Here is a 27,537-nt window from a genome sequence, read left to right on the forward strand (position 1 = left end):
TGATTGAGCCACTGCACTTTAGTCTGGGCGACATACTGTCTCAAAGACCCTATTTCAGAAGACAAACACCACCAAAAAAAAAAAAAAAAGGGAGAAAATAAGATGAGATTGAACCTAGCAAAAGGCTAGATTACTAAAGTGAAAGTTCAAAAGCAGATATCCCAACCAAGGCACACAGTAAGCAACACTGGAAGACCATTGGGCATTATTTTCTGTATGAACATTTCTTTTTTAGATAGAGTTTTACTCTTGTCACCCAGGCTGGAGTACAATGGTGGAATCTCAGCTCACTGCAACCTTTGCCTCCCAGGTTCAAGCGATTCTCCTGCCTCAGCCTTCCAAGTAGCTGGGATTACAGGTTGGCCGCCACCACACCTGGCTAATTTTTGTATTTTTAGTAGAGACAGCGTTTCACCATGTTGGCCAAGTTCGTCTCTAACTCCTAACCTCAGGTGATCCACCCACCTTGGCCTCCCAAAGTGATGGGATTAAAGATGTGAGCCACCACACCCAGCCTGGATGAACATTTAAATGGTCTTTAATTTTTGTTACTAAATCAAATATGACATGAAAATTTATGTACATAGACAATTCCATCCCTATTTCTATAGAATGCTTTCAAAGATGTTTGAAAGAATGGGAGAAAAGGAAAACATATCTAAAATGCTGATATTAACTGCAAGTACCACCCTCCCCAACAAAAACATATTAAATTATTTCCTACTAACACTCTATGTTGGTAACACCACATTGGATTCCATATAAGGATTTAGAAATGCCTCAAATCCAATGGGTGGAGACAGGGTGTTCCCTGTGGATTAGCCGCTAATTGCATTATCACTCCCTCCCTATATAAAAGGGGAGCCAGAGGCAGAAGTCACTGCATTTTCCAGCAAGCCAGGGGCTGTCTGCATCTCAGGAGTGGGGTCAGCAGGAGAAACTCAACAGCCATGGGAGAGCCTGGGTCCAGATCTTTTCCAAGCCCGCCTGTTCTGGTGAGTACCGGATCCTTACTGACCACAAGAATGTCCATTTGTGTCCTTTTTCTTCCTGTAAAACATCTTTACAGTTAGCAGGGAGTTGTTCTTAAAACTAGATGCTATGTGGTGGAAAGTTATACCCTAGGTGTTAATAATTGTTGAATAATATTTAAGGTATTCTCATTTTTCCCCATGAAGCTATATGGGGATAATAGCTCTGATTTTTTTTTTTAATCCAACATCACTAGGAAGGGAAAGAAGTATTATTTAGCCTTGCACTCTTCAAATTGTCTCCCTTTCCAGAAAGTTCTTGAACCAGAAATTGCTTAGTCCCTTTAAAAAAAATAGTTCTCTGGTAAAATTTCATGATTAGTTAGTCCTTTTCTAAACTCACTGTCATGATTCACTGCAGCGAATTTCTTTCTTTTCTGTTTCTCCCTTTCTCCTCCCTCCATCCTTCCCTGTCTCTCCCTTCTTGTTTGTTATGGAACTTAAATATATCTGATATTCTATGCTGTTGGAAACAAATGCTCCGTGCTGCAAAGAAAAGCCAGCACTGAGACAAAGGATCTCTCAGCAAGGCAATCTTTACTTTCTGCAGAAAGGGTACCCTTTCTGGTCACCAAGCATCTGTTTCCAACAATCAGAAATTTGTTTTTAGTGTGCTTATTATGTCTTCCTTTGCACCAAGATGAAAATCGACAGAATAGTGACTTGATGAATTTATTTCTGTATCAGGGGTTCTACTGCACAGCTTGGCACATCATAGGTGCCCTGTACCTAAAGGGACTAAATAATTTTCCCTCCATACTGAAACATGTTGGGTAGTGTAAAGAGTATCAATCTTTATGCCAGGACAACAGAAATGAAACAAGAAGGACAGAAATGAAGGCTTTATAATGAAAAGTGCACTGATGAGGTTTGTGTTTGAAACAGCTTCAGGAGACCAGAGTCTTCCAATTTGAGATAGAGCAAGAATGGATTTCAAATCTTAAGGACTACTTCATCATCTTTTGCAGCATGTCATCAAAACAGTCTCTCATTGTATAATTCTAGTTAATTGAGCTTATTAGAAATAGAAAGTAAACATGGTGTTTCTGAGGCTTTTCTTCATGAGCAGGAGTAGTTCAGGTGAAGATGGGATCTGGGTGTGGCAGTGAGTATTTAAGGGTTGGCGAGTGCACAATTTATTTCTTTGGAGACCACAGAGTCAAGGAGCTGTGAAAATGATGTGTCCTGAAGCACATCAAAAAGAGATACAGAGAAATCTGAGGTCTTGGGTAACAGGGAACTCTGGGATCCCGATGTCCTGTTGGGGATGGGTCAGGAGGCACCAGCATGTGTGTAGCTGACAGTGGCAGGGAAGAGAAGAGAGGGGTGTCCTCTGAGGAGGGTGAGTGGGAATACCATCTGGAATTGGCCCTGGGTCATGATCTTGAGCTTTCATTCCTTGACTCACATCAGCCCAGTGAGGTCCCAGGACCCAGTGTTGATGCCTGGAGCCTCTGCCAGCAGCATCAGCATCACACGGAGAAATGCAGACACTTGGGTCCACCCTAGACTTCCCTGGGTTCAGGTCCAGAGATCTGGGTTTAAGAAACCCTGCAGGTGCTGAGGATGGATGGTGTCATTTGAGACCCATTTCCGCAGAAAGAGAGAAGCCCCCAGAGCTGATCTTCTCCAGCTTCCATTTGGATGAAATTTCACATTTTCTTTTCTTTTGAAAGGGGAAGCTCAAAAGAAGCATGATACCCTGGGCCTTACAGAAGAAACGAGGTATCCACGTGTCCAAGGCCCATCGGAGACGAGCTGCCAGGGCTGCCCTCCCCATGAGACTCACTAGCTGTATCTTCCAGAAGCCAGTGACAAGGATCAGGTCTCATCCTGACAACCAGGTCAGACACAAAAAAGGCGAGGAGCACCTGGAGAAGCCACGGCAGCTCTGTGCCTACCGGAGAATGCAGGCCCTGCCCCCCTGCAGCAGCCAAGGAGAAGGTTCTTCAAGTCCACTGGATTTGGACAGCATCTTAAGTGTTCTCGCTCCATGCATGGCTGGGGAATCTCTGGACAGAGCTCGTGCTGAGCTCACACACATTCGCCCTGAGCCTACCCCTGGGCAGCTTCCAGCTGGGGCAGGGGCTCCCCCAGGAGTGGGTTGTCAGCTCCCACCGCCCCTCTCTGGCCAATTGGTGACTCATGCAGATATCCGGAGACAGGCCCGGAAGGTGAAGAAAGCCAGGGAGAGACTGGCCAAGGCCTTGCAGACAGACAGGCTGGCCAGGGAGGCAGACAGAAATGCTGAGGAGTAGATAAAGTGGAGGAGGGGGCGCTGATAAGCTGTGGGGTGTGGCCCCGGGTGAGGGGAGTCAGCGGTGACAGTCCTGGGTTTTAGGTCCCTATCTTTTAATGCCCAACCTCTTTGCTACTATGAATTGTCAGACTTTCTCCTTCCCCACCTGTTCTTTATTAAAAGCATTTAAAGGCAAAGGTGTAAGGAGTGGATGGTTTTGTGGTGAGAAATTTGGTTTCCTGGGACAGAGAGGGAGACCTTTACACGTCATTGTATACCTCAATTTCTGTTTACCAGGATTTTAATTAGTTTTTCTTTCTTTTTTTCGAGACGGAGTTTTGCTCTTGTTGCCCTGGCTGGAGTGCAATGGCATGATCTTGGTTCACCACAACCTCTGCCTGCCAGGTTCAAGCGATCCTCCTGCCTCAGCCTCCTGAATAGCTAGGACAGGCATGCGCCACCACGTCCAGCTAATTTTGTATTTTTAGTGGACACATGGTTTCTCCATGTTGGTCAGGCTGGTCTCAAACTCCTAACCTCAGATGATATACCCTCCTCGGTCTCCCAAAGTACTGGGATTACAGGTGTAAACCACTGTGACCAGCTTGATTTTAATTAGTTTTTCTATTAAATTCTAATTTAATTTTAAAGAAGTCTAAAAAGTGAAATTATATTGCAGAAGTTTTAAGTGAAATGGTTATGTTACATAATTTAACATTAAATTTTTATTTTTTTACACAAAAAGCCTTGAATTTTTTTTTTTTACTTAAAATTTTTTTTTTATAAAAAAGTTCTTAAAGCCTGTAATCCCAGCACTTTGGGAGGCCGAGGCGGGTGGATCACGAGGTCAAGAGATCGAGACCATCCTGGTCAAAATGGTGAAACCTCGTCTCTACTAATACAAAAAAAAAAAAAAAAAAAAAAAAAATTAGCTGGGCGTGGTGGCGCGTGCCTGTAATCCCAGCTACTCAGGAGGCTGAGGCAGGAGAATTGCCTGAACCCAGGAGGCGGAGGTTGCGGTGAGCCGAGATCGCGCCATTGCACTCCAGCCTGGGTAACAAGAGCGAAACTCCATCTCAAAAAAAAAAAAAAAAAGTTCTAATGTAACAAATTTTTATTTTTAAATTACATTTTTATTTTTTAGATTCAGGGGTACCTATATTTGTTCGTTTTATTAATATATTGCTTACTGGTGTGGATTCGGTTTCTAGTGTACTTGTCACCCAAATGGTGAACATAGAACACCAAAGATAATTTTGTTGTTTTCATAAAATATAACTTTTTAACCAAGAAGTAATTAATCTATGCTGAAAGATCATTTACTGTTTTGTAGTCATACATATATATATTTTAATATTATATATGATATTAATATTATATATTATTTTATATTTATATATTTATATATTATATATAATATTTAATATTATATATAATATATATATATATTTTTTAATTTGCTCTGCTGCCCAGGCTGGAATGCATGTTGGTCAGGCTGGTCTTGAACTCCTGACCTTGTAAGCCTCCTGCCTTGGCCTCCCAAAGTGCTGGGATTACAGGTGTGAGGCACCGAGCCTGGCTCCCCACCTTTTTTATTATTAGAAACAGTCTCATTCTGTCATCCAGGCTGGAGTGTGCAATGGCGTGGCTCACTGCAACCTCTGCCTCCAGGGTTCAAGTGAGTCTCCTGCCTCACCCTCTCAAGTATCTAGGATTACAGGTGCCTGTCACCATGCATGGCTAATTTTTGTATTTTTAGTAGAGACGGGGTTTTGCCAAGTTGGCCAGGCTGGACTCGAACTCCTGATCTCAGGTGATCTGCCTGCCTTGGCTTCCCAGAATGCTGGGATTACAGGTGTAAGCCACAGCACCCGGCCTCCCGCTACTTTCCTTTCTCCTGACTGAGAAAACGCAGTGGTCCTTGACTGCTCTGTGACCCGGCCAGCTGTCTATTCTGCACTGTACGATTAGAGGTACTCTGGGCTCTAGAAGGTGCCAGGGAGCATTCCAAGGCATGGACCAAGCTATGTAGGATGTTGCCCTACACAATTGTGGTGAGAAATTGGGTTTCCTGGGACAGAGAGGGAGACGTTTATTACACCTGTAATCCCAGCACTTTGGGAGACCAAGGCGGGTGGATCATCTGAGGTCGGAAGTTCGAGACCAGCCTGATCAACATGGAGAAACCACGTCTCTACTAAAAATACAAAATTAACTGGGCATGGTGGCGCATGCCTGTAATCCCAGCTACTATGGAGGCTGAGGCAGGAGGATCGCTTGAACCCAGGAGGTGGAGTATCAACATGCTGCCGAACACGTAGAAACTAGCTCCTCCCTCAGTCAGGCTCCTTGAATACTCACACAAACCCCAAAACCCGACCCTCTTGTTAAAGACAGGCCTGGTGTTACATCTTTCTCACTGTCCATCATGAGGACACTGGATGTAAGTTCCCCCTAATAAATACTTGGGATGGATTATCCCAGAGGCATCCTTCAGGTTCTTCCATCTTTGAAATCCCGACTGATGCCATCTCGAGATGGTCTGGGATAGCCCCTTGACGGACCTCCCCTGAGGCCACCTTTGAGGCATCTCTAGCAGTAGGTTTGGCCATAGGGAAACACACTGGTAAGTTAGTATCAAGTCAAACCGGATTCTTTTAAATTTTAGATACTAGCTCAATCCCCAAGGTAGGAACTAAATATAGCTGAAAACTATACAGAATACACTTGGCAGAGCTGGGGTGGCTTTGCCAATATTAGATATAATAGATTTTAAGCCAAAAATGGTTACACAAGAAACCAACAAGGTTGTTACAGTTCACGCTTGAACAAGAGTTTGAACTGCATCGATTTATACATGGATTTTTCTTCCATGTCTGCCACCCTGACACAGCAAGACCAGCTCCTCCCCTTCCTCCTCTTCCACAGTCTACTCAACCTAAAGATGATGAGGATGGAGACTTTTATGATTTGCTTCATACTTTTTCTTCCATATAATTTTTTTCTCTATTTCCTTTCTTACTCTTTCTTCCTTCCTTCCTTTCTTTCTCTCTCCCTTCCTTCCTTCCCTTTCTCTCTCTTTCCTTTTTTTGAGACAGAGTTTCACTCTTGTTAGCCGGGCTCCAGTGCACTCGTTACCCAGGCTGCAGTGCAATGGTTTGCTCTCAGTTCACTGCAACCTCCACCTCCTGGGTTCAAGCAATTCTCCTGTCTCAGCCTCCCAAGTAGCTGGGGTTACAGGCGCCTGCCACCATGCTTGGCTAATTTTTGTATCTTTAGTAGAGATGGGATTTCACCATGTTGGCCAGGCTGGTCTCGAACTCCTGACCTAAGGTGATCCTCCCTCCTCGGCCTCCCAAAGTGCTGGGATTACAGGCATGAGCCACCGCAACTGGCCCTTATGATTTTCTTAACATTTTCTTTTCTCTAGCTTGCTTTATTATATGAATATAGTATATAACATACATGGCCTACAAAATATGTGCTAATCAAGCATATATTTGGGAAAACTTCTGGTCAATAGGCAATTATTAGTTAAGTTTTAGGGAAGTCAGAAGTTTTATGTGGATTTTTTTTTTTCTGAGACAGAGTCTTGCTCTGTCACCCAGGCTGAAGTACAATGGCATGATCTCAGCTCACTGCAACCTCCGCATCCCAGGTTCAAGCGATTCTCCGGCCTCAGCCTCCTGAGTAGCTGCAATTACAGGCATGTACCACCACGCCTGGCTAATTTTTGTATTTTTAGTAGAGACCATGTTGATCAGGCTGGTCTCGAACTCCTGACCTAGTGATCTGCCTGCCTCAGCCTCCCAAAGTGCTGGGATTACAGGTGTGAGCAACCACACCCAGCCTCCCACGTTTCTTAAATGATCTGCATCATCAAATGTGGTGCTTTAATTATGTGCTATCCGGTTGTTCCTCATTACTTGGACAAGGATGGGTATTCTCTTTCACACCAGATTGCTTAGCTCTGTGGGGGTGTGCACCTCAATGCATGATCTTGTAAAAACCCGCTTCCCCCATTCCCTTCCTGTAGTTAGAACGCTGGGTGCAAACAAGTAATCACTATGTGTTTGGCTATGAATTATAATATAGAGAATTAGATTCCCAGCTGTGGAGATGAATATTGATGAATGCTGAGTATATGATAGCATATATTGTTTGTGGGAAGAACGATGGCAAGGAAAACCTAGCCGCCCCCACCCCAATTGGAAAACCACTTCAGGCGTTCCAAAGTGGCAGGACAATGTATAAATATCACACAACGGTTACAACAATTCTTTGAGATATATGCCCCTGCCCCTGTGGCTCCCTCGTGGAGAACACCTTTTAGTTTGCCTGTGATCAGTGGTAAGTGGGTAACAGCTGCTTACTTGGTAAATTTTTGAGTTATGAGAAAATACAGAATACGTTTGTTAATAATAATCACCTGTTCAGAAGAGAGTAAATACGTGGATCAGAATCTGCGCAGGGTCTTCAGCCTGGAATGCCGTCAGTCCCTGAGGTTCTCAGGTTGGAAGGCTGCTGGCCCCTCGGATAGTCCCACTTTGCCGTTCCATCTGGGTGTCTGCCTCTCAGTTCCTTCAGCACCACCTGGGTGGGGGTCTCTCCAGTCAAGCTGGTACTCAGTACCCAGCAGCAGAGGATTCATCTTTTTTTTTTTTTTTTTTTTTTGAGACGGAGTGTGGATCTGTCACCCAGACAGGAGTGCAGTGGAGTAATCTCAGCTCACTGCAACCTCTGCCTCCTGGGTTCAAGTGATTCTCCTGCCTCAGCCTTCCGAGTAGCTGGGATTACAGGCACCCACCACCATGCTCGGCTAATTTTGTATTTTTAGTAGAGACAGGGCTTCACCCTATTGGCCAGGCTGGTCTCAGACTCCTGACTCCAGGTGATCTGCCCGCCTCAGTCTCCCAAAGTGCTGGTATTTCAGGAGTGAGCCACCGCGCTCAGCTGCACTCATCTTTAAAGAACAATTTAAGCTGGGCGCGGTAGCTCACGCCTGTAATCCCAGCACTTTGAGAGGCCAAGGCGGGTGGATCACGAGGTCAAGAGATCGAGACCATCCTGGTCAACATGGTGAAACCCCGTCTCTACTAAAAATACAAAAAATTAGCTGAACATGGTGGCGCGTGCCTGTAATCCCAGCTACTCAGGAGGCTGAGGCAGGAGAATTGCCTGAACCCAGGAGGCGGAGGTTGCGGTGAGCCGTTGCACTCCACCCTGGGTAACAAGAGCGAAACTCTGTCTCAAAGGAAAAAAAAAAAAGGACAATTTAACCAAAAAGTAGGATCAAACATAATAAGCACACGTGTTTTGTATATATGTAAAAATGTAAATTCACTAAACAATGCTAGGCAATGTGCTTTGCATATGAATACATGCTTAGATGTTATTAATATATATTTGGATGTATATAATGTATGTGTATGAAATTCAGAGAAGTATATACACCAAATAAATAATGATATTTGCCTGCTCTGGGAAACATGGAGGAGAGAAATCGGACTGTCTGGGGAGCCAACGAGAGACTACTTGTTTGTAAAATGTTATTTTTAAAAGACTCAAAGTGAGCACTTTGGGAGATTAAGGCTGGCGGATCACAAGGTCAGGAGTTGGAGACCAGCCTGGCCAACATGGCAAAACCCAGCCTTTACTAAAAATACAAAAATTAGCTGGGAGTGGTGGTGCACACCTGTAATCCCAGTTACTTGGGAGGCTGAAGCAGGAGAATTGCTTGAACCCGGGAGGCAGAGGTTGCAGTGAGCTGAGATCGTGCCATTGCACTCTAGCCTGGGTAACAGAGCAAGCTCCTGTTTCAAAGAAAAAAAAGACTCAAAGTGAATATAACAAAATGTCAGTAATTGTCCATTCTGGGTGATTGGAATATAGATGTTTGATATTTTATAATTGCCTGATTTAAAATGTAAAAAAATAGGCCACGTGTGGTGGCTCATGCCTGTAATCCCAACACTTTGGGAGGTCGAGGTGAGTGGATCACCTGAGGTCAGGAGTTCGAGACCAGCCTGGCCAACATGGCAAAACCCCATCTCTACTAAAAATACAAAAATTAGCCATGTGTGGTGGTGGGCTCCTGTAATTGCAGCTATTCAGGAGGCTGAGGAAGGAGAATCACTTGAACCCAGGAGGTGGAGGTTGCAGTGAGCTGAGATCACCCACTGCACTCCAGTCTAGGTGACAGAGCGAGACTCTGTCTCAATAAATAAATAAAAATAAAATGTAAAAAATAGACGTTTTTTCCCCAGGTAGTGTTTATTGAAGGCATATCTGAACCTACAAATGAAAGACTTGGGGCAGGCTTCCCTCCAAATTCATATTATTGAAATATTTTGTTTAATCTTTGTTAACGGGAGCAAGTAGAATACTCATTTTCCATGCATGAAAACTATATACTTCTTTCTTCATATCCAAAATAATGGTTCTGGCATATGTATCAGATGTGACTGTCCCTTTTAAGTGACTCTATATTTCGAATCCTGTTTGTATCATTGTTTTTCCATGATGTATGAAGTGGACAATGTGGTGGCTCAGGCTCAAGATGTAGACTAGCCGGCATCTCCTTGTGTTCTAACCCCTGCAGCTGCCAGATGTGGAGCAAAGAAAAATCCCAGATGGCCAGTTAAATCTGAATTTCTCATAAGCAGTAAATAATTATTATTAGCGGTATATACTAAATATTTCATGTCTCATATTTTAGCATAAGTATGTCCCACTTTGAGACATTTATACTTTTTAGTCATTAAAACAGAATTTTCATTTGTATTTTAATTTTTTTCAAGACATGGTGTTGCTCTGTCGCCCAGGCTGGAAGGTAGTGGCATGATCACAGCTCGCTGCAGCCTCCCTCTCCTGGGCTCAAGCCATCCTCCTATCTTAGCCTCTGGAGTAGCTGGGACTATAGGTGCACACCACCAGGCTCAGCTAATTTTTGTATTTTTTTTTTGTAGAGATGGGGTCTCGCTATGTTGCCCCAGGCTGGTCTCAAACTGCTGGGCTCAAGTGATCCTCCCACTTTGGCCTCTCCAAATGCTGGGATTACAGGCATAAGCCTCTGCATTTGGCCCATAGAGACTTTTTAAAGAAAGAATCAGAATTTGGCCATGGCATAGCAAGATAAAAAGGATCAAGATTTCAAAAATATTATTTAAGTGCTTATTTCCTATTTTCTCCTTTTTCTCTTCTTTCTTCATTACTCAAACATTTATTGAGCTCCTGCAAGAATCTGCTCTGCCTTAGGAATGGTATCCTTGTTGCTAAAACATTCACAGGATAGAGAGAGGAAGGGAATGAGCTGGTTAATTTCTACATCACTTCATGGAAATAGTGACATTTATGTTCGATCCAGAAGACACAAAAACTTAAAAATACACCACACTTAGAGGAATTGAAGAAACCACATAGCGGATCCACGAAAGAAAATGCTGAAATGATAGGTTGTTAGATGTTTTCAAATATCTGAAGGATGATTACATCATTCTGTGTCACTTTCACAGAACAGAACAAGGTGCTGGGTGCTGTGGCAAATGCCTGTAATCCTAGCACTTTCGGAGGCTAAGGTAGGAGGACAGCTTGAGGCCAGGAGTTCAAGACCAGCCTGGGTAACATGGCAAGATCTCTAAAAAAAAAAAAAAAAAATTAGCCAGGTGTGGTGGTACGTGCCTGTGGTCCCAGCTACTCAGGAGGCTGAGGCGGGGAGGATCACTTGAGCCCAAGAGTTTAAGGCTGCAGTGAGCTGTGATTGTGCCACTGCACTCCAGCCTGGGTGACAGAGTGAGACCCTGTCTTAAAAACAAACAGCACTAAAAAAAACAAAAACAAACAAACAAACAAAACACTGGCAAGGCACGGTGGCTCATGCCCGTTATCCCAGCACTTTGGGAGGCTGAGGGGGGTGGATCACCTGAGGTCAGGAGTTCAGGACTAGCCTGGCCAACATAGCGAAACGCTTTCTCTACTAAAAATACAAAATTAGCTGGGTGTGGTGGCGCATGCCTGTCCAGCTACTCGGGAGGCTGAGGAAGAAATTACTTGAACTCGGAGGGTGAAGGTTGCAGTGAGCAGAGATTGCGCCACTGCACTCCAGCTGGGTGACAGAGTAAGACTCTGTCTCAAAAAAAAAAAAAAAAAGCAGACCCTGTGTGCTGTATATATGAAAATCCTTTGTACTATCACCTCAATATTTCTATAAATCTAAACTGGTTCTAAAAAATATAATTAGGTAAATAAATAGAAATATCCACCCATCTATCTTTTTTTTTTTTGAAATGGAATTTAGCTTTGTTGCCAAGGCTGGAGTGCGGTAGCACGACTCAGCTCACTTCAACCTCCGCCTCCTGGGTTCAAGCTATTCTCCTGATTCAGCCTCCCCAGTAGCTGGGATTACAGGCATGCACCACCACACACGACTAATTTTTGTATTTTTAGTAGAGACGGGGGTTTCACCATGTTGGCCAGGCTGGTCTGGAACTCCTGACCTCAGATGGTATGCCCCCGTCGGCCTCCCAAAGTGCTAGGATTATAGGTGTGAGCCGCTGCGTCTGGCCCTAACTATCTATTATCTATCTATCAAACAGACTGCTTTGGGGATGACTCCCTGTCACTGGAAAGCATTAAGCAGAGGTTATTTGACTGTCTGGTGAAGAAATAATTAATTATTATTATTATTTGTTGGCTTTTGAGTTAGAGTCTTGCTCTGTCTCCCAGGCTGGAGTGCAATGGCACAATCTCAGCTCATTGCAACCCGCACCTCCTGGGTTCAAGTGATTCTCCTGCCTCAGCCACCTGAGTAGCTGGGATTACAGGTGCCAAGCTAATTTTTGTATTTTTTAGTAGAGACAGGGTTTCACCATATTGGCCAGGCTGGTCTCAAACTTCTGACCTCAGGTAATCCACCTTCCTCGGCCTCCCAAAGTGCTGGAATTACAGGCGTGAGCCACTGGGCCCTGTCTGTTAACTTTCAAAATATTCCTTTTCCTTTGCAATAGGCTACCCTCTGCTTCATCTCCTTTGCTATGTGTCTTGTTTAAATTTGTTTAACCTAAGCAGACAAAAACAGAGGTCACATTATGACCATCAACAATTAAATCATTACAAATTGTACGCATGTATCAAAATCCCACCTGTACCCCATAAATTTGCACAATTGTTAGGATTAGTTAAAAATCATTATTTTTGGTAGAGACGGAGGTTTCACCATGTTAGTCAGGCTGGTCTCGAACTCCTGACCTCAAGTGGTCTGTCACCTTGGCTTCCCAAAGTGCTGGGAGTACAGGCGTGAGCCACCACGCCTGGCCAGAGAGTTAGATTTCTTACTGTCATCAAACTACACTTGCCATTCTTTTACCCCTGTGGTCTCATTCATCTCCACTAGAGGGAGACAGGAGACGCAGTACAAACTGCATGGTTCTCTAATCCCATAAATACAACATGAAATAAGTTTGCCTTCTTATAATCCGAATAATTTATGGTGTGCAAGGAAATACAAATCCATTCACTCACAAAATATTTATTGACCATGTACAACACGCTTTGCATCCCAAAACATTAGTTGAAAAAATATTGAAAAATTGGAAAGTATATTAGAATTTAAAACATTGTTTAAATGTTTTATGTATCCCCAAACCAAAATTATTAAAATTTTAATTTCCTGTTTGTGTTTAAATTTTTGTAAGATTTTAAAATAATTTTTTTTATTATTTTTGGACTCAGATTCTTGCTCCGTTTCCCAGGCTGGAGTGCAGTGGTGCCATCTTGGCTCACTGCAGCCTTGACCTCCTGGGCTCAAGCCATTCTCCCACCTCAGCCTCCTGAGTAGATGAGATTACAGGTGCACACCACCATGCCCAGTGCTTTCCTGGTTTTAATGGAAGCAAACTCATCAATAATATCTTCAAAATCAACTTCTGGGAAAAAAATGAACCATTAACTATATATGTATTATATATATTGAAATATTTATATTTCTTTTTTCTGCTTGTCAAAATATGAATATCTTTTCAACTCATTAACCCTTTTAGAACCTGTTTTTGGATGGCTGCCTGGTAACCTCTGGTGTACCTGTATTATAGCATATTGAACATGAGCTTGTGTCATTTCCAATTTTTCACTACTGTATACAACACTGCGACAAACATCGTCAAGCTATAACTTAAACACTCTACTATTGGAGTGCTTTTAAAATCAGTAGTGAGTTATCACTGGAAGGAAGCTTATATGTCTCTCTTATTGTCTGATTGAAGAAAAACATTTATGACTATACAGAAGCTGCCCAAACATTCCCAAACTGTAAAAAACACATCATTAGAAATATAGCACTTTGGCCAGGCACAGTGGCTCACACCTATAATTCCAGCACTTTGGGAGTCCAAGTGTGCTGGTTGAATGGCTTACTCACACATGTGGTGACTGGCAACCAAAGTGATGAACGATTGGGAGGGAGGATTGTTTGAGCCCAGGAGTTCACAACCGGCCCAGGGAACATAGCAAAGCTCTGTCTCTACCAAAAAAAAAAAAAAAAAAAGTAGCCAGGTATGGTGGTGGACACCTGTGATCCCAGCTACTTGGGAGGCTGAGGTGGGAGGATTGCTTGAGCCCAGGATGTCAAGGCTGCAGTGAGCCATGATCATGCCATTTCATTCTAGCCTGGGCGACAGAGCAAGACCCTGTCTCTATCTCTAAGAGAAAACATAGTAATTAGTAATTTGAAGTTTGTTTATTTATTTATTTATTTGTTTGTTTGTCTGTTGAGACACAGTTTCATTCTGTCTCCAGGCTGGAGTGCAATGGTGCAATCTCAGCTCACAGCAACCATCACCTCCCAGGTTCAAGCAATTCTCGTGCCTCAGTCTCCCAAGTTGCTGGGATTACAAGTGCCTGCCACCACGCCCGGCTGTTTTTTGTATTACGAGTAGAGATGGGGTTTCGCCATGTTGGGCAGGCTGGTCTCAAACCCCTGACCTCAAGTGATACACCCGCCTCAGCCTCCCAGAGTGTTGGGATTACAGGTGTGAGCCACTGTGCCCAGCTAATTTGAAGTTTATTTAATTTTGGCTCACAGCAAAGCTTTCCATCATCAGTTTTAAGTCATCCAGTTACCTCCTGACTTAACATTTCTGTTTTGTTGTGCCAAAGTTATTACTGATCTTTTATTTATAATACTCAGCACGTTGGGTCATAATCAGATGAGTTCCTTGTCTGATTTATCTCGGTAAGTGTATTACCCAGCAGGAGATTGGGGTCACTGATTAGGTTGATGATGTTTGTTGAACGAATACATCTGGAAAAGAGTGTGACAATTTACTGCACAGCAACAGAACATTATTCCAACATTCTGTCTCCTGAAGTGACCACTCTTGGTTTTACAAATAACATCATGTTTTTGCAGAATCACCCAAATCAAACCCTGTCATTTAAGTTTCTAGTAACAATAACCATGCTGATTCTATTACTAATGTTACTGTTTCTAAAATAGCAATAGGTGATGTAAGTCAGGTGCCCTAAAAGCAGAGCCTGAGATGGGGATTGTGGTACCCATGATGTATTGAGGGAAACAGAGGTTGGGAAGTTGGAGAGCAAGGCTGTGGTCTCAGTTGGAAGCAACAGCAGCCAGATCCCAGGGAAGAGCTGAAGTGTGGTCCCACCTCAGGGTTGGTCCCACTTTAAGGGACCCAGCCTTTCTCATGTCTGCATCAGGCAATAATTGCCTATGTGTTGCCCCCACAATGGAGGGGTGGTGTGTCACCAGCTTCTGGAGAGGAAAATGGGGACTAATAGGGGGTTGGAGTGCAGGCCACCACAGAGTGGACTCCTCTGTCCATGACCATTAAATACAGAAAAGAAAGTTGTATGAATCATGTAGATACCTGATTGAGGCTCATTATAAGGAGATTTTGAACTGCATTAAAGATTCTTGTTTCAAATGATGCTTCAAGCTTCGTAGACAATCCAGTAAACCTTCCTCTTCCTAAAAGAGTTAAGATAGTTTTCCATGAGCACTCTACTTTTTGAGCCTGGAATGCAATAGTTTTTATACTTCCAAATGTAACTTCAATAAAGCATTTTTAAATTTGTAGAAAGTAAAAAGTTCCTCTTCAAAGTTTCCCTTCTTGTTAAAGAATAATAATAATAAATGTTAGAAATAATAGTTTCATTTAAAGACTAACTTTCTTCAAAGCCTTCTTGCTTTTTGCTAGTAACTCTTTGTTAAGCCCTATCCTACATAGCTGTTAGATATAAGGGTATAAGTGCATTCTATGTCCTTGTACTTTAACCAAGATATCTGTGCTGGACGTGCTCACAGGCATGTCCCAGCTTGCAGCCTATGCCCCTTCCTTATTTGAATTTCCACTTTTCCTATGTTCTCCATTGTCTTTACCTATTTAGAAAAGTTTTAGGTTGTTAGCCAATCGGGTTTGGTTTAGAGTGTGAGGTCTGTCTCCAACCAATGGAGCTCAGACACAGCAGGTAAGGACCCAATGCATAAGGAATAAATATGCCTGCCTTTCCTTTATTCTTGTACTCTTGTGGCAAGATGGCTAATGGGAGCACCCTTTCTGCAGAAAGTAAAATTGCCTTGCTGAGAAAACTTTTTGTCTGAATGCTAATTTTTCCTTGTGGCACCTGGGAACAAGCATTCTGTCTCTAACAAAATTTAACATGAAAAGTGTCAAAAGGTGACATCTTTAATGCTTATCTTGGGAAAGGGCATGTCTTCTGTTTTGAAATTCTATCATAGTGCTTACCATATCTACCCCCCAAAATTAGATCTCTTTATAATCAATATTCAATTGTTGTTGTATCATCGTTTTTGTTGCATTATTTCATTAATAATTCCCAGCTTTGATAATATTACCCATTTTATATATAATATGGAACCTTCAAGCTTCACCTGCCTACACTACAGAATCAGGCCTCCCAAGACAATTGTCTGAACTCACGTATTTTGCTTTTTGACCATAAGATCTCAGGTTATCATTCTTCTTCTTCCCCATCTTTCAGAAACATTCCTCCGTAAGCATGTGTGGGTGTTGCTGAAGTAGTGTCTGGTACCTGCTCAGGATGCGCATCTTCCATCTTTCTTTACTTTGACGTCCTCATCAAAGTCCCCCAAATGCCTTCCTCAGTTATCTGCCCCATTAAAAATCATAGGGCAGATGATTCCTCATCCATGGCCAGGTGAAGTCCCAAGAATGCTGCCATTGTCTCCTGGGGCCCAAGGCCGCAGAGCTGGGGCACAGCTGCAACACCTTTCCTCCCATCCCTTCTGTTTTTTCTTTATTTATTTATTTTGAGATGGAGTCTTACTCTGTGGCCCAGGCTGTGTGCAGTGGCATGATCTTGGCTCACTGCAACCTCTGCCTCCCAGGTTCAAGCGATTTTCCTGCCTCAGCCTCTTGAGTAGCTGGGATTACAGGCATGCACCACCACACCCAGCTAATTTTTGTATTTTTAGTAGAGATGGGGTTTCCCCACATTGGTCAGGCTAGTCTCAAACTCCTGACCTCATGATCCACCTGCATCAGTCTCCCAAAGAGCTGGGACCAACCTTCTTTTAAGAGTGCCCTGTAACTTAAGTCAGCTGAAGACACAAATCCTTTCCACTATTCTGTCTTCTCTCTTCCTTGCAGTGAAAATGTCTCAAAACCTCCAAGTATATCAACCACGTATGCAGGTAGGTGTTTCATATGTGTTGTAAGGGTGTATCCCAATTGATTAACAAAAGTGCCTAAGTACTACCTCTGGCCCAGCCCAGTTACCGTGAGACATAGGTGAGCAAACCAAAGAGGCTTAGAGAGGTTTTTGCACACAATCATTCATTCATCCCATGTATATTTCACAAGCCTCTACTCTCTATAACCTTTGGCTATGATACTAAAGAAGACATACATTGCCATTCTTTTCAAAAGACTTAGATTCTAATGGGTGGGGTGGGGAGACCGAATAAACAATCATGAATACCTAAGTAGGGTAGATGTCTCCCATTGACTCCTCCAAGCCTAGCCAGTTATCTGCCTATAATGCCAATATCTTTGGAGAGCAAAAATGGATATACTGGCTGGGCACGGTGGCTCATGCCTGTAATCCCAGCACTTTTGGAGGCTGAGGCAGGAGGATCACCTGAGGTCAGGAGTTCGAGACCAGCCTGGCCAACATGGTGAAACCCCATCTCTACTAAAAATACAAAAATTAGCCAGATGTGGTGGTGGGCTGCCATTCTGACAGAGCACAGGCTCTAAGCTCTAACTGATTCCTATATCCCGTTCTTTCCAGGTGGACCACCTGTGTCATGTTTCCAGTCAATTCACATACTGAGTACCACTATTTCAAGGCATGGGAAGTTTGTTGAGAAACAATTCCTTTTAAATGACTGGCAAAGGAGGAACTGATATTTGTGTTTTGTGCTGCAGTTCCACATGTTGGTCAAAGAATGATATTTTCTTCTTTTCTTGAAATAAGAGTTTTCTCTTCTATGACAGTTGATAAGAAAGTTAGAATAAGCAGAATCAGGACCAAAGTGTGTATTCATTGGTGACGTAGGAAGAAGCAGCTACCCACTGAGATGAGTTAAATCAGAATTCAATGAAAGGACTATTTATTTAGGTGGGGGAAGGACTAAGGGAAATCAACAGAGGATGGTGGGGCACCTAGGATTTGCCATGTGGGTGACTTCTTACCACTCACTGGCTTGAAGGCATGAAGGGAGGGAGCATTTATAAGAACTGGAAAAAGCTTTAGAATTCAGCGGAAAAAGCTTTAGAATTCAGCAGAAAAACCCAACCACTGCCCACGGGTGCAATGCCTGCATGGAAGAGGAAGTTGGAGAAATAAACACTGTCATCTCTTGCTGCTCCAGCTCTCTTTTCTTCTTCCAGGGCTAACACTGGTCAAATCCAGCTTCACAGCAGAGCACACAAGTGCCTCGTGATGCAGAACATACAGGGAAACCTCTCAATGCACAGAGCCAGTTGCAGAAGGATGGAGAGCAGGTGTTTTGCACAATTGCCCAAAGTGCTCTGTCAAATGCTTGTTGAAGTTTGAGAAGTGACTACGCCGTATCAACCTGTTCCTAGGCTGAACGTTTACTCCATTGGTTTTTGAAATAGGCTGGTTTCTGTGATGGCGAGAGATAATGGTGATGGTGTAGCGCACTGCTTTACCAAGGCAAGGTGAGACATCCAATGTAGAGACTGGAGAGGAAGGTCGTCAATGGAGTCTCCTATCCGATGGCTTCTGCTTTTGTTGCTTCTTAATTTATTCATTGGCTCATGAGTCATGCTGCTGTCTGTGTCCCTGTCTGGGACTTATTCAGATTCACCAAAAGAGACTCAGACTGAATAGATTCGTCAGTCAATGTTCAATATACAGAACTGTTCTAAGGTTGACTTATCTTCTTGGCCATCTCATAAGTTGTTGTTTGCCACGTGGACCAATCCATGTTCCAATTCGCTGTGGTTGGGAGGTAAACTTAAATTATACCATGCCTGGTCGGGTGTGGTGTTCTTGCTCTTTAAAGATGAACCCAGCTGTGCATGGTGGCTCACATCTGTAATCCCAGCACTTTGGAAGGCTGACGGGGGCAGATCATGAGGTCAGGAGTTCGAGACCAGCCTGGCCAATACGGTGAAACTGTCTCTACTAATAATATAAAAATTAGCTGGGCGTGGCGGCGTGCGCCTGTAGTCCCAGCTACTCGGGAGGCTGAGGGAGGAGAATTGCTTGAACCTGGGAGGCGGAGGTTGCAGTGAGCCAGGATCATGGCACTGCACTCCAGCCTGGGCTCTAAAAAAAAAAAAAAAACCATGATGTCTGACAACATGATTGCAAATAATTCCTTCCAGCACACCTCGGGAAGCTTATCAGTTGGCCTTGGGTGTATAACAAACCATCCCCTATCCAGTGAAATTTTTTTTTTTTTTTTTGCTTAAAATAAAAAGTATTTCATTTAGTTCATGATTCTGTGGACATTTCTTCAGATCCGGGCTGGTTTCATTTGTGTGTTGTGGTGGGTATGCTGGTTGAATGGATGATCTGACATGCCTTACTCACACACGTGATGACTGGCAGATTGACAACCAAAGTGATGAATGATTGGCTATCAAGCCTTGGTTTCTTCCACACGGCCTCTTATACTCCAGCAGGCTAGTTTTTTTTTTTGCATCCTGTTAGCTGTTGTTTCATTGGCCAAAGCCGGTCACATGGCCAAGATTAGAGCCAGCATGGGAGAGACTACCCATAAAGATGGGGAATTCTTACACCCCATGGTGCCATCTATCGCACACAGAATTGGACTATGAGCGCACAGAATTTCAGAGACTTCCTTTCGGTTTAGGCATTTCAGTTTCACAGTCAGACAATTTTTATTTCAGTGCAGCTGACAATGGCAAGCCTAACCCCTCTTTCAGTTGTCGTTTAAAAGATGATGCAACAAACACTTTGAGTACATGGAGGAGCTGATTACCAGCTCAGTTATACAGTCATTATCTATGTGGTTATTTGAATAATTTATTGCATTTACTAGCAAAGACCTGGAACAAACTCAAATGTCCATCAATGATAGACTGGACAAAGAAAATGTGGCACATATACCCCCATGGAATACTATGCAGCCATAAAAAACGATGAGTTCATGTCCTTTGTAGGGACATGGATGAACCTGGAAACCATCATTCTCAGCAAACTGACACAAGAATAGAAAAGCAAACACCACATGTTCTCATTCATAGGTGGGTGTTGAAAATTGAGAACACGTGGACACAGAGAGGGAAGCATCACACACTGGGGTCTGTTGGGGGTGGTTAGTGGGGGAGGGTGGGGAGGAATAACCTTGGGAGAAATGTCAGGTATAAGTGTCAGGAGGCAGCAAACCAACCTTGCCATGAATGTACCTATGCAACAATCTTGCATGATCTGCACATGTACCCCACAATCTAAAGTACAATAATAAATAAATAGGAAACTGAAAAATGAAGGTGGTTAACATTAGGGATAGTAAGACCATGTTTCATACATGTAATAAAATCAAGACTAGGAGAAAATTGCTAGACATGTATTTGGACTTGCCAAATTATGGCATCTTTGCCATATTCATGCTGGGTCTTACCAAGATTCTTCTAATACAAATGAGACAAACATTTCAGAATGCCACACTAATGAAACCAGTTGAAAATCTTACTAGCCAAGTCTATCAGTGTAATTCTGTTAAATGGTACCATCCCAAAGACCGAGAGTATGGATGAGTCATTTCCCTAAATTCGTCAACTGGAATAGGAAACTCAGCAATACAAAGATATGCTGACTCCACACTCTTGCCTTCAACTCTGGTAGCAAAAATTAAATTAAAAGGACCTCTTTGATGCTGAACCCATATCCTTGGGATTAGCTTCACTCTCCATTATCTGGGCTTCCCACTGAACACCATCACCATTTCCCAGTTCATTTTCTGAGGCACTTCGATATGGTCCACCATGATAATGCACCACTTAAATTATGCCATTGAAAAGAGAACTAATGGACTCTGCATTATGCAAACTTCACAAACAACAATGCAGCCTCCTTGTCCACTCACAAGACTCCTTGAGAAACTGGAGTTTAAGATAAGGAGCGACGTACTTCCTCTTCTGTCAGCTCTGAGAAGCTACCGGACTCAGTGAGAGGCAAGGACTTTACATCTTTAGGGTAAGTAATATCTTCCTATAGAAAGTAGGAAATATTTTTTACTTGTGATCATGAGTCTAAGAAAAACATTCTAGTTCTGGAAACATTTTCGAGGAGACCTCATTACATGTCCTCTTACGTTATTTCTTGAAAGCTGCTATGTGGGCTTCTATCTCACTTTCATTTTTCCACTTCTGCTTGGGCAAGGAGTGTGTGTGTTGTTATGTGATGGTGTGAAACCTGCTGGGATGCCTTATCACACACCAAAAAGGGGGCGAGGATGGTGTGTAAAGGGGCTTAAGGTGAACTAAAATGATCAAGATTCAAGAAGAGCCTAAGATGAACATAGCTTATAACCAACGTGTTATGGAAAACAAGATCTAAAAAGATGAATGAGTTTCCTAAGGTTGTAGGGTGAGGTAAAAATTTCTTTTAACAGAATCACACTGATAGACTTGGCTGATAAGATTTTCAACTGGTTTCGTTAGTGTGGTATTCTGAAATTTTTGTCTCATTTGTATTAGAAGAATCTTGGTAAGATCCAGCATGAATATGGCAAATATGCCCTAATTTGGCAAGGAATTAACAACTATTCATACATCTCACACCCATACTAGACATATCAGCACATGGGTTTAAATGCCAGGCTCACAGTCATCACCACCATCATGGTGGAAGGGTTTCGTGCTTTATTCATGACCAAAGCAAAGAGATATACAGGTCAACTTTTTCAACCAGCTGGTTACGACCCACTGGAGGCAGCTGGTCCTCCTTAGTGGGTAACAACCACCCAGGCAACACATAGAAATGAAAACAGCTATAATTATAAAACATCAGTTGCTGCCTATAGTGAGTTTCTTTGTGTGTGATCCTTGGTTCAATTCTCTCTGTCTGTCCCTCTTTCTCTCTGATGTCAACTTCTTTTCTTACTGTTGGTTATGGCCAAAAATCCCCTCCAAATCAGCATCCCTTGAAGCCTTGGCTGTTGTGAAAAATCTTACCACCCTTTTCATTTCAAAATACTTGCTTTAGTTAAACTTGTTTCAAATGAGGTCTCAGCAAAGAAGTGTCCTTATCTGGACAGGGGTTCTTTTCATTGAGAATGTTCCAGTTATATTTTAGAGCAGACTTGTTGAAGGGTAGAGCAACATGAACCTAAAAAGAAGACAAATGTTGAAAGAGGAGCAGTATCCAGAAAGTAATCACATATAACTCCACCAATGGGACACAAGATTCCCACTACAGAATTTGATTTCAGTGAAGTAATATTGTCTACTGCAGGGATTGCAAGTGTGTGGTCTCCTGGTTCTGTGCTGAAGGAAGACGTGAGTGTGGATGTCTCTAGATAGTCTTTGGTCTCCAGTTACCCACAGTCTTTATTACTTCCCACCAGTGGCCTTACGTATTGATGTTGCATGTCTAGATCCTAGGAGACATTGGAGTTTGTGACCTTGGTGAGGTGGTCGTACACGGGCGTTGGACTCAAGCTGACGTTGTCCAAGTCTTAGCTTTGTATTTCCATAGCAGCATGATCTTGAGCAAATGATATCATTGTTTTGAACCTCAATTTCCTCATCTGAAGACTGAGGAGACGATTATAAGACCTACGTCATTGCCGGGCATGGTGGCTCACGCCTGTAATCCCAGCACTTTGGGTGGCTAAGGAGGGTGGATCACCTGAGGTCAGGAGTTCGAGACCAGCCTGGCCAACATGGCAAAACCCTGTCTCTACTAAAAATGCAAAAGTTAGCTGGGTGTGGTGGCAGATGCCTGTAGTCTCAGCTACTCAGGAAGTTGAGGCAGAAGAATTGCTTGAACTGGGAGGTAGAGGTTGCAGTGAGCTGAGATCACACCACTGAACTCCAGCTTGGGTGACAAAGTGGGACTCTGTCTCAAAAAAAAAAAAAAAAAAAAAAAGACCTACATCATAAGATGGTTGTAGCTTTCAATAAGATAATAGCGACAAAGTTCTGCCTCTGAGTCTGAATCTCCCAAAGAGAACCAATTTCTAAAGGGCACTGGATTGCACTGGGGGACAACATTTGCTCCAAGATCTTAAATGTTATATTGATAACCATGCTCAGCAATGAGCTATTAGATTTCAATTTGTAAACCTGTTAAAGACCTGACTACATTATTACATGTGTGTGACTTGAGTGATGTTATCAACGTTTTTGTAAATATTTACTATGTTTTTCCATTAGCTAAATTCCAACAATTTTGTACTTTAATAAAATGTTCTAAACATTGCAAAAAAAAAAAAAAAAAAAAGATAATAGCCACAAAGTTCTTAAGGCACTTGGCCCATAGTGGAAGTTACAGAATTGATTTTGGAAAGCAGTAATGGGCCGGGCGTGGTGGCTCACGCCTATAATCCCAGCACTTTGGAAGGACGAGGCAGATAGATCACAAGGTCAGGAGTTCGAGACCAACTCCTGGCCAACATGGTGAAACTCCGTTTCTACTAAAAATACAAAAGTTAGCCAGGCGTGGTGGCAGGCACCTATAATCCCAGCTACTGCGGAGGCTGAGGTAGGAGAATCGCTTGAACCTGGGAGGTGGAGGTTGCAGTGAGCCAAGATTGCGCCATTGCACGCCAGCCTAGGTGACAGGGCGAGACTTGGACTCAAAAAGAAAAGAAAAGAAAAGAAAAAAACAGTAATTTAAGGGATGAGAGAAGCACTGCAGCGAAATTTAATTTGCAAGCAGGATTCCAATGCATAATGTGCAGCTAGCCTGCTTAGGAATAAGGGATGGGTCTTCTTAGCTTACTACTATGTTCCTGTGGGGACTTCACAGGACCCTTAGGAATTCTCATTACCACTGGGTAAAAGGTCAGTCCTTAGCATGCAAAGTTGTGATTACAATTAGGGTCAGGGAAGGGACCTGAGAGATCTCCATGACCTCTGTCATCACCATCATCACCATCACATTACTGTCATTTCCACCATCCTTGCCACCATCACCACAACCATTCTGTCCCACTTCACTATTACCGTCACTGCCATCACCATCACTATCAGCACCATCACCATTGTCACCATCACTATCATCATCATCTCTACCATCACCACCATCATCATTATTACACCACCATTACCACCACCCCCATCACCACCATCACCATTATTACCACCACCATCACCATTATTACTACCACCACCATCCCTATCACCATCACCATCACCCCCATCACCACCATCACCATTATTACCACCACCACCACCATTATTACCACCACCACCATCCCTATCACCACCATCACCATTATTGTCACCACTACCATCACCATTGCCACCAACCCCATCACTACATCACCATTATTACCACCAACATGATCACCACCATCACTATTACCACCATCACCATCACCACCATCACCACCACTTTTACCATCACTATCACCATTACTATCATGTCCACCATCATAACCGCTGTCAGTACCATCAGCACCACTGCTACCTTCATCACTACCTCCACCATCATTACGACATCCACTACCATTCCCACCGTTACCATCATGACCATTGCTATCACATCCACTATGATCACCACTATCATCATCATCATCGTTCCTTTTTCTCTTCACAGGTAGCTTTATTCGTTACTTACCATGTACTGGGCAAGGATGAAGGGTCATCCCACTGAATCAGCATGAAACTGTAAAGTATGTGCTCTTTCCTAGCTACATTTTGCAGATGAGAACACTGAGGCTTGGAGGTAGAGTCACAGCCTCAGGGCCACTTAACTAGTAGTTGTAGATTTGGGATTCAAACCCAGGTTTGCCTGTGCACCAAATTCTAAAGCCGTCTAACTGTGTATGGCCAGAACGTAACTGTGCATGAAGCATTGAGAGAACTGCCTCAACAGATTCCAAACTCAGAGATCAAAGCAGCATGAATACATCAAAGCAGGAGTATAGACCTCCCAAGAACAATTTTCAAAGTAATTTTGTGGCTCCGCATGGTGGCTCATGCCTGTAATCCCAGCACTGTGGGCGAATGAGGCTGGCAGATCACTTGAGGTCAGGAGTTCAAGACCAGCCTTGCCAATATGGTGAAACCCCATCTCTACTAAAAATACAAAAATTAGTTGGGTGTGGTGGTGGATGCCTATAATCCCAGCTACTCAGCAGACTGAGGTAGGAGAATCGCTTGAACCTGGGAGGCAGAGGTTGTGGTGAGCCGAGATGGCTCTTGATCTTGCTGATTGCAATAGATCAGGATTTTAAATTCCAGCAGGACATTTCATCAGATGCATCCATTTTTTTTAGCATCTGTTGGGTGGTAAACCTGTTCATTATAACCAAATATGCTACGAATCATCCTTGCGGGGTCTTTTCCTTAAGAGAGTTACCTAGAAGCAGAATTATTGGGTCAAGTGAGAGGCAGAGATGGTAGGGTTTTCTTTTGTTTGTTTTGAAATGGAGTCTTGCTCTGTCGTCCAGGCTGGAGTGCAGTGGCATGATCTCGGCTCACTGCTACCTCTGCCTCCTGGTTTCAAGCAATTCTCCTGCCTCAGTCTCCCATTTTGATAAGCATTGGCCACGTGGCTTCTGAACTTGTGACCATCAGGAATTGGATTTCATGGAGCTTATTCATTCCAGGCACTCTGACCGAATCCTGCTTGAGACAGATTGTTCCCAGCATCTCAGTGCCATGAGGAGCAGCTTCCTTGTGCTCCTGCTCTCAGGTAAGTGGAACAGAGAACTCCCCTCCCTTCTCCTCATGCCCCTGGTGTCCTAGCTTGGTTTGTTCCCTCCAATTTGGCATTTTCTGTCCTATTAGGCAGTCATAAAAAAGGATGAGCTCATGTTCTTTGTAGGGACCATCATTCTCAGCAAACTGACACAGGAACAGAAAACCAAATACCGCATGTCCTTGCTCATAGGCAGGTGTTGAATAATGAGAACACATGGACACAGGGAGGAGGGCATCACACACTGGGGTCTGTTGGGGGAGGCTAAGGGAGGGACAGCAGGGGGTGGGGAGGTTGGGGAGGGATAAAATGGGGAGAAATGCCAGATAAAGGTGATAGGGGATGGAGGCAACAAACCACATTGCCATGTATGTACCTATGCAACAATCCTGCCTGATCTGCACATGTACCCCAGAACCTAAAGTACAATTAAAAAAATAAAAGAAACGCATTTTAAGTCAGTTAGACTGGGCTGCCCCAAAGCAGAACTAAAACAAAGACTGACGTGTGTAAGTAGTTTATTTGGGAGGGGATCCCAGGAAAGAAGGGCATGGGGAGGTCACACAAGGAAGGGTGAGGAGATGCTGAAGGGCATGTTGGTGAGGGCATTACCACTGCAGTTAGCCTGAGCACAGTCCTGCTAGGGACCTGCGAGAGACAGCGTAATTCCCACACATTTCTGGCCTACTTCCCAACTGGGTGCAAAAAAATGCGCTCTTGCAGAGAGAGACAGAAAGTCATCTGCGACCAGGCGTGGTAGGTCACACCTGTAATCCTAGCACTTTAGGAGACCGAGGCGGTGGATCACTTAAGGTCAGGAGTTCAAAACCAGCCAACATGGTAAAACCCCATCTCTATTAAAACTACAAAAAAAAATTAGCCAGAGATGGTGGCAGGCGCCTGTAATCCCATCTACTCGGGAGGCTGAGGCAGAACTGCTTGTACCTGGAAGGCAGAGCTTGCAGTGAGCCGAGTTCATGCCACTGCAACCCTGGGTGACAGTGCGAGATTCTTGGACCGTGTGTGGTTTGAGGTCTGGACTGATATTAAAATAAACTGTTGAATATAGAAAGGAGATTGCAAACTTGGTCTTTTGGTGCTAGGACATGGGAAAAAGCTGAATTCACTGCTGGGTTTTTTGAAATTGGGAAACACAGCTGCAATCAGATGCACTTCTCATACTTCATAAGGATATGCCATCCAATCCTGTGACTCTTGTATTTATAGCCTGCCTGGAAGATTCTATGAAGCTTGCACGTAAGACTGGGCAAAGAGTTAGGGTTGGTCACCCCAAACTCACCTAGCCTTCAGCCAAACAGAGTCCATGGGACTCCCATCTGAATGATCCCCTCCTGTCTCTTTTCCAGGTCTCATTGTCTTGCTGGCTCTGCCAAGATCAGAAGCCAAGAGTTATAGAGGTGAGTCTACTCATAGCCAAAGACCAGGGGAAAGAAAATTGGGATCTGGAAGCTTCCTTCAGGGAAGGGAAGCAGCCCTTTTCAAGAGACAAGAGCACAGAGTCTCTGGCACCTTCTTCTGGCTCCTTGGAGCTCCCAAGAGCTGTTTTCCCATCTCCATCCTCACCATCACCTGTATTTACATAGTTAAGCACATCACACAGGCATCTCAGTTAATCCCCATGACCCTCCTACAAAGACAGCATGGCCATTATCCCCTCTTGATCAAGGGTCCTCTAGAGAAGTGGCTGGCTCAAGGTCACATGGCTAGTGGATACCAGACTCTCCCCTTTCTTTCCCAAAACCTGTGTCTTCTTGAGTCATTCCAGGAAATACTTTGCTGTCACCACAAGTCATTGGCTGGGTTCCCCCAGAAGCAGACACTGAGAGCAACTCGTTGGTCTGGGAGGTAATCCTGGGAGGCACCGGCTGGGAGTGG

General features: G+C 43.6%; 2 protein-coding genes across 7 annotated transcripts in view; both read left to right on the forward strand.

The window, feature by feature from the left end:
* The first annotated feature begins 916 nt into the window (after positions 1 to 916).
* On the forward strand, positions 917 to 3,466 carry LOC135276670 (putative methyl-CpG-binding domain protein 3-like 5). The gene is made up of 3 exons (XM_064380729.1): positions 917 to 995; positions 2,708 to 3,285; positions 3,351 to 3,466. The coding sequence occupies exons 1-3, from the start codon at positions 951 to 953 to the stop codon at positions 3,370 to 3,372; spliced, it is 645 nt and encodes a 214-aa protein (XP_064236799.1). The 5' UTR covers positions 917 to 950; the 3' UTR covers positions 3,373 to 3,466.
* A 17,426-nt stretch (positions 3,467 to 20,892) lies between these two features.
* Positions 20,893 to 27,537, forward strand: part of LOC105706208 (putative adhesion G protein-coupled receptor E4P) — a 51,271-nt gene continuing 44,626 nt past the window's right edge. For 3 of the 6 annotated variants that reach the window (XM_021676808.2, XM_021676812.2, XM_021676813.2), the window contains exons 1-5: positions 20,893 to 20,964; positions 24,535 to 24,610; positions 25,550 to 25,635; positions 26,745 to 26,898; positions 27,009 to 27,059. In XM_021676808.2, coding sequence (XP_021532483.2) covers positions 26,835 to 26,898; positions 27,009 to 27,059 — 115 coding nt within the window. In that variant the 5' untranslated portion in view covers positions 20,893 to 20,964; positions 24,535 to 24,610; positions 25,550 to 25,635; positions 26,745 to 26,834. Of the gene's footprint in view, positions 20,965 to 24,534; positions 24,611 to 25,549; positions 25,636 to 26,601; positions 26,899 to 27,008; positions 27,060 to 27,537 lie in introns of those variants that run through there. The other 3 variants (XM_021676809.2, XM_021676811.2, XM_064382004.1) reach the window with 3 other exon arrangements.

This window comes from Aotus nancymaae, unplaced genomic scaffold, assembly GCF_030222135.1.
Source record: "Aotus nancymaae isolate 86718 unplaced genomic scaffold, 86718_ANA_hifiasm-v0.15.2.pri h1tg000028l, whole genome shotgun sequence".
Classification (NCBI taxonomy): domain Eukaryota; kingdom Metazoa; phylum Chordata; class Mammalia; order Primates; family Aotidae; genus Aotus; species Aotus nancymaae.